Source organism: Cricetulus griseus, chromosome 2 (genome assembly GCF_003668045.3).
Source record: "Cricetulus griseus strain 17A/GY chromosome 2, alternate assembly CriGri-PICRH-1.0, whole genome shotgun sequence".
Lineage (NCBI taxonomy): Eukaryota > Metazoa > Chordata > Mammalia > Rodentia > Cricetidae > Cricetulus > Cricetulus griseus.
Window position 1 is genome coordinate 242,038,187 of NC_048595.1, and position 14,861 is coordinate 242,053,047.

The following is a 14,861-nucleotide window of genomic DNA, read 5'->3' on the forward strand; positions in this document are numbered from 1 at the left end:
GGCTGTGGCCTCTTTATTTAATCGTGGACTGGAATATCTGCAGGGCAGAAGAGAAGCTTAAATCAGATTGGCAGGAGCAAAATCAACTGAACTTGCCATAGCAAACTAGGAGTGTGTGGGAAGAAACTGCAGCCTGCCTGCATGTTTTCCCCCATCAGCTCTGAGGACACCAGCCATCTGCAGAGAAATGGCTGTGTTTCTCCTGTGCTTGGCCTTGGCCTTGGAGAAGTTCTAAAAGCAGACCTAGCCAAATTTTCTGTTTCCCAGTACGGCATGGTGGTTCAGCTACAGTGATATTGAGGGCCTTGCACCAACCAGCAAGCTTGACTTGGGGGTTTACTTTGGGCTTCCAAACTCATGCAGATTTGTCTTCCCGAAAACGATAACTTGGAACTGCATGGGAAGGGGATTCTGGGAAATGTAGTCTCATCGTAGCTAAAGTGCTGCAACACAGCATAATGTAATCCATGGAGTAAAAGAGAAGACATGTGAATATGGAAAAATGTGTTTCAAAAGGTGAAGGATCTTGAATTCAATCTTTTGGTTTGAGAGACATTTTAAGAAATAATCAAAATATTTGTTATCAGTATGTATGACTAGCTTTCATTTATCCATTTCTATAAAAGAAGGTGATGTCATTTTCATTAATAACTCTTGGCTTTCATTTCTTTGGCTAGAAAACCAAAAGATGTTCTTGGCCAATGCACTGTAAAGGCTTTTGTGTTTGTTTTCTCCCTGAGGTCAGTGGTTCTTACTTATCTCCCAATCTCTGGTCACCTAGAGGTACATGGAAACTCCACATAGCATGCACAGTAAAATGAAATGCGGGCATTGCATGGTGTGGTGATATTTCAGCCACTAGGACTTCTTTATTTCTCATCTCACCTCCATCTCCTGTCAGTAAACACAGAACACATGTAGTGTCTTTGCCCTCTACCCAATCTCAACCTTTCCTACTTTTGAGACTTCATGAAAATCTCCTCTATGAGTCCAGTCAAATTCTTAAAAGTCCTTTTGTATGCACTATTAATGTATGTCTCATGTAGAGTTACTCAGTTCTGGAATATGAAGAGTCTGAGTTAAAAGGAAGAAACCCTGGGTTCTAATCCCAGACCTTTAATTTATTGACTTACAAGCCACTTTTCTGCTGTCAGTTGTTTCTAGTCTATGCGTTGGGCATGATAATGTAGTATCTGCTAGAGAGAATAGGCACATGCTCAGTGAACCAATGTGTCCTGGATGCTACAGAGCACAGTACCAGTGTGAATGACAGTGCAACAGGGTAACTCGGTCCTTGTGTGATGGCTTGTATTGCTTCTGTACATTCATTTTGGTTTATTAATTGGAGAACAGTTAGTAGATCATATGTTCCTGTAAAAAGAAAACCACATCTTGTGTTTCTTCTTTCTGTCCTTTATATGTGAGCACCTTATAATTCTGCTTATTAACCATGCCAGGCCACATTTGGATTGTGAAGGGAGACAGGAAAAGATGATTAAACTAAGATGCAGTCCAGGAAGGAGCTCAGAGTCAGCTCAAGTGGGTGATGAAGGACCCAATAACTTAGGAATGCTACCCTACTAAAGCAAGTCGTCTTGCTGCCAGACACCATCATGAGGCTTTCTGTAGAACAATACGTCACTTGGGCATGACTTTCAAAAATCTGTCTGTTTTTTTTTTTTTTTTGCCCATAAGAAAAGAAGCTAAGAGACAGTCATGCTCAGAACCAGCTGGTGGGAGGCAGCTAGGGCACATAGTTTGTCAAGTCACAAACAACTGGACACAGAGTTCTGAAAGTCATCCTAGAGTTTCTTGGACATCTTTGCTTTTTGCTACAACATGGAGGAGTTAGTCTCTTTGAGGACTTCTAGGCCCAAAGTAGTGCTACTGGGTGGGGAAGGTGAGGATGGAAGGCCCTTAGGGTGTGAGGACGGGATTAACTCTCTCATCCATCCCATGGTATCTAACTCAGAATGGTAGCTCCAAGGACTGGCTTGGGTGTCACATGGGAGACTGGGTCATACGATGACAGAGGCCAGCATCTAAACCAACCATCCTGACATAAACAATAACATCCTATTGTGGCCTGGGGCAGAGATTTTCCTAGTGTCTTTAGGAGGATCTAAAGAATTGCCCTTTGGCTGGGCCGTAATAGCAAATGCCTTTAATCCCAACATTTGAGAGGTAGAGGCAGGTGGATCTCTGAGTTTGAGGTCAGCCTGGTCTACAGAGTGAGTTCCAGGACATTCGGAGCTACAAGAGAAACCCTGTCTAGAAAAAAACAAAATAAAAAAATTTAAAAATTGCTCTTTGTTTATTTTGCAAAGAGCTAACCACTCATGTCTATATCTGTGCTGTGATTTCTTTTTCTTTCCTAAAGAAATCATGCCATAGGGGATTCTGTTTCAATACTCAAAATTGTATTGTAGAGCTTTGGCATAAACTGCAAGAACCAGTTAGGACTTTAAAAATATTATTAGAAGCAAGCTTTTCATACCAGATTTTGAACGCATTATAAACCTTATTAGCCTGGTGTGATTATTGCTCAAGTATGGAATTTAGAGAGTTTATTACTTGTAAAACAAATAAATCCTTTGTATAAGAGGGGTGTAAAGGAGAAAGTACTTGCTGTTCTAAAGCAACATTGAAAGGAAGATTAAACTATCCTTATTAAACCTTAAGTGTGAGTTGGCTTAGAACAACATTCTTTAATTATGTTAGATCATAGCATGGCTTTCCTTCTGCCAGGAAAGTGCTTCTATTCTTAGGTAAAGTGGATGCCCCAAGTCATTTCACTCACAGGTCCTCTAGTTTTCTAACTTTGAAATAACAAGGTTGCCTTAGGATCTAGAATTTAGGAGGAAGGGACCTAAATGTGGCATCAAGTAATGTTAAGTATTTCCTTCTATGCACTTAAAATAGCCTTCTAAGAAGGAGTCCACTGGCTTCACCCATCTGCCTAAGGGTTCATAGGGCATAAGAGAAAAAAGCTCTTGTTCATTTCTGTGTAACTAGTAGTAAGACTCTTGCATGAAATTATACCAGGACATAAACCCCACTGCCATTACTCATGTCATTTATTACATAGTCAATTATGCATGCCTTGTCCATCACTTCAACATAGGTTCAAAATCTTAACCTGACTCTCCAGTGCATGTTCAAGGTGGTCTTGACCATCATTTTAGCTCCTTTTTACTGACTGAGAATTTTTTTTAACATAGAATGACAGATTCTTGATATTATGAGAACATCCACTTATGCTCCACAATTAAAGATGAGCCAAAACTCAGAGCCCATTGTCATTATGTCATGAGTTCATTTGAGGAAATACTTTGTAGAGACTCAGTCCTCCCGACAGTACTAATACACTGTAACTTAGAAACAAATACATGTGGCTATTTATTATTTTCTTTTGAGGATCATATTTGTACATCTGTATTTACTAACAACTATTACTACATAATGATATATAGCCAGCATACAATGTAATGTATGTAACAATAATTCATTTTTTTCAGTCCACACCTTCATAGTGCCACATGTCATTCTATGTCACTAAATCCCATCTCCACAGTTGCCCCCTAATCCTATATGGGTTTGGCTCTCCTATAATTGTATCTCCTATATGTTTGGTCCATCTTCCATCATACTTTCCTTTCTCAAGAACCTGTTTCTCTCCCCTACCCCTCACCCCTGCTTTCTTTAGCTGCCTCAGTTTCTGATACATCACACTCTTTGTTCACTCTAGAGAGCCATCATCTCCTGGGAGGCATGCGTGGCTGTTCCTTATACAGCTCTCTAATCCAAAAATTCATATGCCCATAGATTAATTAATTCTGTCTTCTCTCGTTCCTAACTATCTTTTCACCAGGAACAGATGTAAGGAAGTTTTCTCTGGGTCATATATTAAGTTAGTTAATGAGGCTGTGACTGTTGCCCTTCAGCTAAACTATCTTTGCTTCATATATTCAATCAGCGCTGGGTGGTGGTGGCGCACGCCTTTAATCCCAGCACTCGGGAGGCAGAGGCAGGTGGATCTCTGTGAGTTCCAGACCAGCCTGGCCTACAAGAGCTAGTTCCAGGACAGACTTCAAAGCCCCAGAGAAACCCTGTTTCAGAAAAAACAAAAACAAAAACACATATTCAAGTGGCACATCACAAGGAAAACTGAATGACAGGTGACACTACAGCATCTCCTCTTTTATCGTCTACCAACTCGGAGCCCACTATAGGCAGGAATGCACATATTGAAAAGGCCAAGGAGAGAAGACAGGGGGAGAAAGTGGTGGAATTTCTTCATTCATTCATTCATCCAGCAGGGGGATGTGGCTCAGGATGACCTCCATGGCTTGAGCCAGGTGCTGGACAGTCAGGTGTGGACGGGAGAGACGGCACCTGGCCTTCGAGGAGCTAGTGATGGGACAAGCAATCAGGATGGCAGTGAACACATACATCATACAGTTTCAGGGCAGAGCAGTGTCAGTTTAGGTAGCAGCAAGAGTAGCAGAGAGTAAGAGGAGAGGTATCCTTGGAGGAGGGCTGCCTCAGGTAGGAAAGTGTAGAGGGTGTTTCTGAGACTGTGCTATTGGGGCAGGTTGTGTATAGGGAAAGTAGTGTGAACATCTGGAAGAGGAGAGTTTTAAGCAGGGATAAATGATGGCAGGTCAAGCATCCCTGAGGATGGACGTAAGCATGAAAGATTAGGAGAATGTAAAAAAAAAAAAAAAAGAACCGAGTCTGTATGACACAATGCTAGAATTGGATGGGTTTTTTGCCTGTCTCAATCAAGCTCCTCAGTTTGGACAAATAAACTCACCTCTGAAATGTTCAGTTTGCTAACCTGGACAGTAGGCTGGGAGTATTCACCTCACTGTGTAGTAACACAGTGAATGAAGTAACCTGCGTGATATGTTCTTCACTTAGTCTCTGGTGTGCAGGGTGGACTCAGGGGCAATAGTGTCAGACTTTTGATTATGATCTAGACATGAGAGGTTCAGATACTGCCAGCACTGATGTCAGCAAGCACTTTGCTTAAGCCACTCAGGGACACACAGGAAGTGCTGCAGGGCTCACTACTGATTTATGATGTCATCATCAGCCTCATGGTCCTTTGTATTTCAGTTGGATTCACACTATAAAGAAATGGACCTGTAGCTTTGGGAAGTGTGGTGCAGTCGTGGATCATCTGTGGTCAAGGTTTCCCAGGAATCTGGACAGGTTTTACAGAAAATCATGCCATGCTGATGAGAGTAAAAGGTGTAAATTCAGCCAAGAACCACAGATGCTCACTTGTCTGAGTCTGCAATTAATCCAGACTCTGTTTGTAGCTGTGGACGAGTCCTCTGGGGTGGGACCGATTGCACCCAGGTTTCCTGTGATTATGAATCAGCCCTGATGTCTAGAGAGGATGGTATGTGCTTTGGGCCAAAAATCCTACTTCAGTAAAAGTGCTCAATTGAGGGTAAAAGGTCATCTCTAAAAATTGATGCCTGTGGAAGTTTAAATTTAGAATTAAGGCCATTTTTTAGGATGCTAGAAAAAATTGCTGATTTCCAAGTTTTTCCATTTTGCTCTCTAAGTAGGAGACCTAGTTCCCCTTTTAAAAAGAGATTTGAGTTTAGCAGTAACATGGACTAATCATGCTTACTTTAACTTATTACTTAAGTTTATTTACCTTTATCTTCGTTTTTATTTGTTTTAAATACACTTCTTTATGTGTGTGTATGTATCTGACTGTGGGTAAGGGGTGATGGTATATGTATGTCATTGTGTATATTCCGAGGTCAAAGGACAACTTTTGGGAGTCGATTTTCTCTTTTTACATGTAGGGGTCCTAGGGATTGAACTCGGGTCATCAGGCTTGGTGGTGAGCACCTTTACCCCCTGAGCCATCCTTACTTTCACTTTCATGACTATTGTAACTAGATGATATGTGTCTCTACACATCTAAGACCCTCCTTTTATTTATTTTTTTGAGATTGGCGCTTACTATGTAGCTTAGGCTGGCCTCAAATACATATCCTCCTGCCTCAGCCATCCAGAATGCTGAGAGTAAAAGCATGAGCCATCGTGCCCAGCTAAACTAATTATTTTAAGAATTGACTCTAAAAAACAAACAAGATTTGAGGCAAAGTTCTTTGTAATTTTTTTCTAAGAAAATCATGTGACAGTCTAAACCTGGGACTTAAATTCCTTTTCTTTTTCTTTTTTTTTTTTCTTACCTGATTAGTATTAGAGCTTGTAGACATATTTTAGTGAATTATCTGAGCCTTAAAAATTGCATTCAATTCCTCTAGTGAGAATGGGCAAGTACAGTTAATAACTGTAATGAAAGACCTCAGGAGACAGATCATACCCTAGCCACAAGTAATTAAGGTGTCAGTAACTGGAAAGGAGCTGCGGTTTTACCCACTTGCAAGCTAACAGATCAGCTTGGATGTTCAAAAAGATGTAAGCCTCCTTAATCAGAACATAAGGCCATTTATTATTCATAGTAACATTGAGGATGTCAGCACTTATGGTAGGTGCCCAAGCCCCCCTGGGTCAACATGATTGTATATAAAATACCTACACAGTTGATGGGCCACCTGACAGAGGAACCCAGAACTTGGAAAACCCAAATCTTTGATAATATAGACAATAAGCCAACCTGTTTTCTTCCCCAGAGCAGTGCATTTATTAACTTAACAATGACCAAACCTGTCCCTTTCTTCACAGGGAGAAAATCTAGCAGGGTAATCGGCAGCTTTAGGGGGTCTGTAGCAAAGATCTGTCAGAGCCGCTACTCACAGGCATGAAGGAATGCCAGAGACACACAGAAAACGGTCTCCCAACTCACTCACATGAAAATTCAGATGCCCTCTTCTGTTTCTCAGAGTGTCTGAGAACGTCAAGATATCCCTGCCTAGCCTGTTTCATCTTCAGAGCTGAACCAGCCCTTTGGAGGATGGAATCAGTGGAAAGCAGAGTCATCTGCCATAACATTTAAATTTAGACGTTATAACCAGATAAACTGGCTCTTTAAAAACCATGTGATGCTCACCCAGCTACAGTTTTTGACAATTCCAGGCATGCGAACAGCAGGTTCTAATTTGGACGTTTGTTTCGCTGCTTCATGCTTCAAGCCCATGCTGGGTTCAAGACAAAGGTTGACATTCCAGAAGTGCATCATGTGTTTCATAAGAGAGAGATCTTGATCAGCCCTGCATTTCCTCCTGGGCTCCAGGCCCCTACTGTTCACAACCATCGGCGTCAAAGGCTTTTCAAGAGTTCATCTTCCTGCTACACTGGGTTTTTTGGATAAAAATAGGGCACATTAGAGAAATTAGTTTTTAAACCAAATTTTAACAACAAATGTAGGTAATATAGTAATATCCACATAGTGGGTGTGTTAAGTGGTACCTCTCTTTAAATTTCTTTTTTTCTTTCTTCCAGATATAACCCACACCTGCACAGTAATCACTCTTCTTTTCTCCCCAGTTAGTTAGGTTCATGTGACTGGCTGAAGTGAGTTATTTGGCTATTTGGCTGTTTGGCGTTAGTCAAAGTGTACCAGAAGCATTGCACCTGCCTAGTGTAGCTTTGTGTGGTTTTTTTTTTTTTTTTTTTTTTTGGACAAAGGAAAAGCGTCAAGAAATTTGGGTATCTGGCTAATGAAATCCTTTCTTTAGAGTTAGAAGATACAGTTGTGATACTAATGGAACCAAAGAGTTCTCCATGGCATTTCTGCCTAGGAGTAGAACTAAACAAACAGAGAAATAGCACCATCCATTCTGTGACCATTAGCAGCTGCTCACCCAAGACATGTGTTTAACCTCTAGACAGTACTCCCATTATAATTCTCTGCCTTGGAACATTATAAATCCTGTGTATCCCAGACATTAAAGAAACAGATTGAGGTTTTCACATTATCTTAATAAGCACAGACATTCATTTGTTACTTAACTGTTCTCCAGAACACATGTGTCAAGGCAATCTAGTGCGGAAGGAGAGGCGAAGACAGCCAACCTTGCTCCAGCCTCCACTAGCATACACACGGGCGTGTGCTCCCACTACCACACACGCGCCCCATGTACACACCACACAGAGTAAAGCTAAATTTAAATTGCCCCTTCCTATTGCTTCCGTTAGATCTTTCTGTCTCTTATGTAAAAGCAAGCCCATTTATCACTCCATTATTATTACTATTATTACATACATGGCAAATAATAAAAACCGAAGAACACTAATCAAAAGAGACACTTGAAAATAGTATGTAGGTGTTGAGGAATGACTCAAATGATTAGATAATAGTCCTGTCACTTCCAGGGATTTGCTTTTTCAACAACAAAAAAGAATGACCTAATCAATTACCAGCTGACGGATCATCACAAATAACTTTTGTTGTTAATTTAAAGAACTGAGTGGCATTGTTAGTATTGAATTCTTTCCATTCACCACCTATTTTATTATTGAGAATAGTAAATTTCATCTACTTCAAAAGTGGAAAAATAATGCATCACTCAATACAATTTAATGACATTCACCCGCAAAAACTTGATAAACAAAAATCTCTCATCCATCGCTTGAAGGTACCTGCAATAAATTTTCACTTTTGTGTTCAGTAATTTCTAAGCATTTTGAGATGCTTCTATCATCTTGTCCCCTTTTGTACTAATTATGGTGTTAAGACATTCAGAAAAAAAAAAACAACGTTAAACTATCTTAGAGTATATAAAACTAAACTGTTATTCAATTTAAGTTCCTAACTTTTTCCACTGAAGTGTTTAGGGCTTTTGGTGAAAGCATTTGGGGCTGACTTTGCAAGCAGTGGGTGAAATCCTATGCTCAAGTGAAAAAGAGGCCATGAAGCAGGGGTGGCATTGGGTTCTACGGGAATCGTCTAGAAGAGTGATTGCTGAACATGATAGGCATTGCATCCTCTACTAGTATGAAAATCTATTATTAAAACATTAATATGAATTCTAAGTAACCAAAGTACTTAGTTTTTCAAATTTCTAATAACTTTTTCCACTACACAAGTGAGAAAGGTTGAAGGCCCAGTGGCGCAGTTTTTTCCTATTCTTTTTTTGGTGTCTGGTTAAAAGGGGCCCATTTTTTTAAAGCTGGGCATGGTGGAGCACACCTTTAATTCCAGCACTTGGGAGGCAGAGGTAGGTGGCTCTCTCACAGTTTGAGACCAGCATGGTCTATATAGTAAGGAGTTACACGATGAGGACCTGTCTAAAAAAAGGGGGGGGGGAGCAGTGGTCCATTTTTGTTTGGTTTTAAATAAGAGTCATTCAGTTTAGTTAAGTTTCCCCTAGCATACTTTCCTGAAAAATCATTCTGGTTGATTTTGACTAGGAACCCTTAATTGGGAAACACTGACTCTCTATTTCATTGCCTACCTTGGTTGTAATCTAAGCAGTTCAAGGTAATGTTCATGAAAAAAAAGTATTTCTTTTACAAAAGGCCATGAGTGGCACAGCTCAGGGAGCCTGAGGGAGGTGGGACTACAAAACCAACCAAGAAATGAAAGCTACCTGTTCCTGGTGGCCTAAGTTGGTTTGTTGTCAAAAGATGTTAAGTCTCATGATTTAAGCATCTGGTCAGAAGGGATAGCTTAGTTCATTCACATGTTTTAACTTATTTTTTTATTTTATGTGCATTGGTGTTTTGCCCTGGGTGTTGGGTCCCTTGGAACAGACAGTTGTAAGGTGCCATGTGGGTGCTGGGAATTGAACAGGTCCTCTGGAAGGGTAGTCAGTGTTCTTAACCACTGAACCAGCCCTCCCATTCACCTTTTAAGCACCTCTTTGCAGGAGAGCCAGGTGTAGCATGTACTGCTTGTAGAGGCAATAAAACTGCAGGATTGGATTTACTTCTGCAGGGCCTGGCTCTCTTGGCAAATCCAACTGTTGAGCTCTCTTCAACTCAAGTGTGGAACTCCCTCTCAAGTTGTTAGGAGTTCTTTGGCAGGAGTTTCAAGACCTCAGTGAGTTTCAGACTCTGGGTTCACACGCCAGGTGGTTCAGGGAAAACTCATGCCAAGTGGTAAGTGTGCCCAGAGAGCTGCAGGATTTAATTCTGAAAGCGTAGGGAGTTAAATGACAGGTTCTGTAGGAAAAACTGGGGCAGTGGCCAGAATAAGTAAGAAGCAGGAAATACTCAGCGTGACTTACATGGGACAGAACTGTTATTTCATTATCCCTCTTAATCCAAGGCTGTGTCCTTACAGAGTGGCATCAACATATTTGTCCTTCCTGGTCTTCTTGTAACACTCCGTGTAGCCATAAACAGTAGACTCCATCTGGATCTGGCAAGTTCGTTTGGGGCCCTGGTGATCTGATACCACATGATACAGGAGTTCTGTAGCTGTGAATGGCTACTGACTCCAGTCCCCCACAAGCTCAGATTTCCACAGTCGTTACAGCTTAGAGTTGTCATTAGGGGCATTGCAGACTGTGGCATTTACAGGGGCACAAATTGCTGCAGTGGTGCTGTCAGACAGAGGTAGAATAATAGAGTCCAGGTGACGTGTTTTATGCCTGCTGAGTGGTGGCAGCAATGCACGAAGTCCTGTTGTACTGTATGTGTTGTGAGCACTCTGGAGTAAATAGGACAGTGCACCTTCTGCTGGTCCATCATTGGGGTAGGGAAGAAAGAGGATCCTCAAAGAGAGCCCCCATTTCTTCCTTGTGGCAGTGAAAGAGAACCATCCCTGTAGCAATAGATTGATTTTCTTTGGAGAGAAAAAGGGCCATCTCGTTGAGGCTAAAAAGAAAATACGGCCCTTGTTTTACAAGGTTCTCCATATTGAATTCCCAAGTGGCAGCTCATGCCTGTGCTCTTTCCCTATATACTAAGACCGAGCTCTTCTGTTCTTTCTGCTCTGGGCACTCATAGCATCTTTATGGAAAACATCAAGACACACAAGATTCTTGCTCTGTCTTGCTCCTCAGTCTAGCATGGGAAGCCAATCTTGCCACACATTCAGAGTTTTTATTTTGCTCTCCTGGGATCTGAAAGTTTGTGACTTTACAGATCCATCATCACTATTAAAATGATATCTTCCTTACTTTAATTTGATATGTTTTATATTGGAATGGTTAAGCATTCATTTGACAATTGCTATGATGTCCAGGTTCAGTTTTGTCAATATTATATCAGCCAAGACGTCAGTTTTTTAGTTCTTCTCATTAGATAGAAAGTGAAGTAGAAGCTCCAACAATGATGCAGTTAGTTTTCGGAAATGTCAGGTGCAGGGTTTGACTGACAAGTCCCCACCAGAGCATAAATAGAGGGAAGTCTAATTTTCAATCTTTAGTTCATTGCTTGTGCTGGTTAAATTGCCCCAGGACTCAGTTTAGTTGCTTCACTGTTTGCCTAGGGTAGGCTTTTTGAGTGTTCTTTTTTTTTTTTTTTTTTCTTTTGAGACGAGACTTTGGCATTTCAGACACAGCACATGCAACCTATAACCAGTGCTTTGTACAACCATCTCCACCCCCTTTGTTTTTCTGAGACAGAGGCTCATGTATTCTAGGATGACCTTGAACTCATTTGCAGCTGAGGATCACCTTGAACTTCTGATTCACTTGCCTCCACCTGGAATTACAGACATGTGCCACCATGCTTGATTTATGTGGTGGTGTGGGTCACACCCAGGGCTGCATGCATGCTAGGCAAGTATTCCCCTGACTTCACCATGTCCTGTCCCCATCCTGTCTCGGTGGCTGTAACAGCCAAGTCAGCTTATTTCCATCGGAGGCCGCTGTGGTTCTGAGGAACTCAGCAACACCCAGCCACTGAATAATCCCATCAGGCCATCAAGAGGAGAAGTGGAGTTGGATGTGGGCTGGGCAGGTGTTGAGATAGAGCTGGAAGTTGAATCATGAAGATCTGAGCCAATGCCTCTGAAACAAAACGAAAGGGTGGACCTTCCACCATCTTCTCCTTCTGCCTGCTACAACCCAGGGCCTCCGAGGCCCCTCCGACTGATAACCATGCTCAATACCCATGGTAAGCAGGAGTATGGAAAGGATTATTTAGCTTTATGAACTAAAGTTAAGCCTAGCATGGTGACACATAGCTATAACCCAGCCATTCGGGATGCTTTTTCAAAGAACAAACAAAATGGTTTTACATACTTTTATGCTGTATTTGTCCATGTACTAGTCTTTCTAACAAAGGCTTCCTTTTTACAGCTGCCATCTACCCAGAGCTGGATCTTCCCTCTTAAAAAGCCCAAGACAAGGTCATCTGAACACTAAGATGGGTTTGTTAAGAGGAATATGACTGGCACATGCCTGTAATCCCTGTACTTGGGAGGTGGGTGCCGGAGAATCAGAATCTCAAGGCCAGCCTTGGCTTTGTGATAATTTCTAGTTTAGCTGGGGATATATGAGATCCTGTTTCAAAATAAGAGGAATGAGGGAGAAAAGCTTATTATTCGGGAATATAATCTTCAATAACCTGCCTCTTTGAGTGCAGGGAGGGGTAGGGAAGGGGAGATGAAGCTGAGAGGATGGAAGGCATGCCATTGTTTTCGTATATCCTCCCTTAATTAGAACAATAACAACCCTGTTGTTTTGTTAAAGTTATCCCCCAGGTCTTCAGGGTAACCTGGTATAGATTCACTTGAAGACCTTCGACAATTCTTTAAAAAACAAAGCAAAACAAAGACAACAACCTTAACGTGTTTCCAACAAGCAGAATTTTTCTCCATAGAGCACGATTCTGACATGAGAGGCAAATTGCTCACTTGGAAACTCTGCTGACTGCTCAGTCCTGAGCCACTAGCCTCATCTAGCTTCTTCCAGGCAAGGATTACATGGTTGGTGGCTATATAAACAGCATCTTTCACATGGGTTTGCTAGCCTGCAGAGAGCCAAGACTTGGCACTTCTAAATCCTTCTTTCCATCCAATCAGATCCTCTTACCTTCACATTTCTTCATTAATCAACACATATTTATTGAGCCATTACCCAGAAACCATATTGATTTAAAGAGGTCAGGGTTCAGTGTCACCTCTGTCACTTAGGAGCTTTGTGGCCTTGCCATTAGATGGGGTTGGCAATGGTCAAATGGGAAAACATAGAGGTGTCTTTCAAGTCTGCCTACAGTAAGAACCCATCCCTGTTGGTTTGTTGCTCAAGCACACCAAATTCGTGGCAGAAGACAAGTTAATTTGCTGTCTTCTGCCCTTCCTAATCTAATCAAGCAGCACCCATAATGCTCCCTGTCACTCAGATAATAAAAAAGTCCTCTGATCAATTTTGATAGCAGGAAGAGTCTCCTTCCAAAAATTTAGATGTCTAGTCTGGTATTACAATCAAATCTCGGAGAAGTATTTAATTTAGGACTTCTCTCTACCCAGTTTCCCCCAGGCCATGGCGCCCGGTTGGAAAAGGGAGAGATATGTGACCTTTCACCTTTCTACCTCTATTTCCTACTCACTCATTGGCTATGACCTCAGAATTCTGCAGAGTGACAGAGAGGACAGTGTAGAAAAGTTCACCAGTCTGATCCACAGAAGTTGGGAATTTGGACCTGAGGCTCCTGTGCCAGATAGATAGTCAAAGCTTGTTTGCGCTTGCCACAGACATTTTCCAGGGCTATGTTGTGCTGCCTCCTCCTCCTATTTATGATAGCCATTGTCAAGCTCATCTAGTGTTTATCCTGAAGTCTTTCACCTTCAGTCAGGAGGGGGTTTGTCATTGTCAGGACTGTCCTGCTGAAGTTAGAGATAGCCTTGACCTCCAACCACAAATCCAGCCACAACTTGCACAGAGACCAGCGAAGGGGTGTCAAGGGGTCTGTGTTAATTTTGTTTGGTCATTCTTCCCTTTCTTCTAGTGCCCTGGCTGTTGCTCAGTGAGATCTTTCCTGGTGGAATCAGAGGCCGAGCCATGGCCCTGACCTCTAGCATGAACTGGGGCATCAATCTTCTTATCTCTTTGACATTTCTGACGGTGACGGGTAAGAAGTCTTGTCCATTCGTGTCTTCATAATCTTCACAAAAGTGTTTATTGTGGAAATTTAAAAAAAAAACCAAAAGTAGAGAGAGGCTGGTCCTGAACCAGCTATGTCCATCACCCAACTTAAGCAGTTTTCAATCTCCATCCCTTTCTAAGCCTACATGTTCCCCTTATCAGATTATTTTGAATCATGTCATGTATATTCATTTTATTCATTGAATTTCAGCATGGATTTCTGAAAGTTAAGATCACAATATCATTATCACCCTTAAAATATTAATAATCTTCCCTGGTTCACATTCTACCAATTACCTCATAGTTATTTTTTATTCTTGGAGTTATCTCCAAATATGTAATTTACAACTGAATGGGATGTCTCATCATTTGGCTGCATCTCCATTCTTTCTACTAGATTTTTACCCCCTAGAGCCTTAGGGAAAAGACTGACTGCCTGTTATACAGATGTTTGCAGGTTATGGAACTTGATAGTTTTCAGGTCACGTGTCCTCTTGTCCTTTGTGTAAGTTCCTATGTAGATCTACATGGAAGCTTGAGAGGGGTGAGTCTCTAGCCTATTAGCACACTCCTCAGCAAGTGACCATAGGATGTTCTGTCACCCTCCCTATATGGCTGCCCCACCCCCATCCTAGGCCATGCTGAATTCCATTGATGCTTGTCACCCAGACCCAAGGTTTTCATTCTTTCGCTCTGCCTATTTTCTTTTCAACCTGGAATTCTTCTCTAGAGAGAGATTTCTTTTCACTGCCATTTAGCTACTCTGAATGTAGATCTTATATAAGGCAAGATGAGTGCTTGAAACTTTTATTTTTAGGTCTCAAAATAATGAGGTGGTTCAAGCACCCTCCAGAACTGACCACTGAGTTGTTTTTTTTTTTTTTTAAA

The 14,861-nt window shown here is 41.6% G+C and overlaps 1 protein-coding gene across 1 annotated transcript in view; it reads left to right on the forward strand.

The window, feature by feature from the left end:
* The window catches only part of Slc2a12 (solute carrier family 2 member 12), a 51,500-nt gene that overhangs the window by 24,584 nt on the left and 12,055 nt on the right, over positions 1-14,861 (forward strand). The window contains exon 3 of the mRNA XM_027402927.2: positions 13,837-13,959. Within this exon, the coding sequence (XP_027258728.1) occupies positions 13,837-13,959 (123 nt within the window). The remainder of the gene's footprint in view (positions 1-13,836; positions 13,960-14,861) is intronic.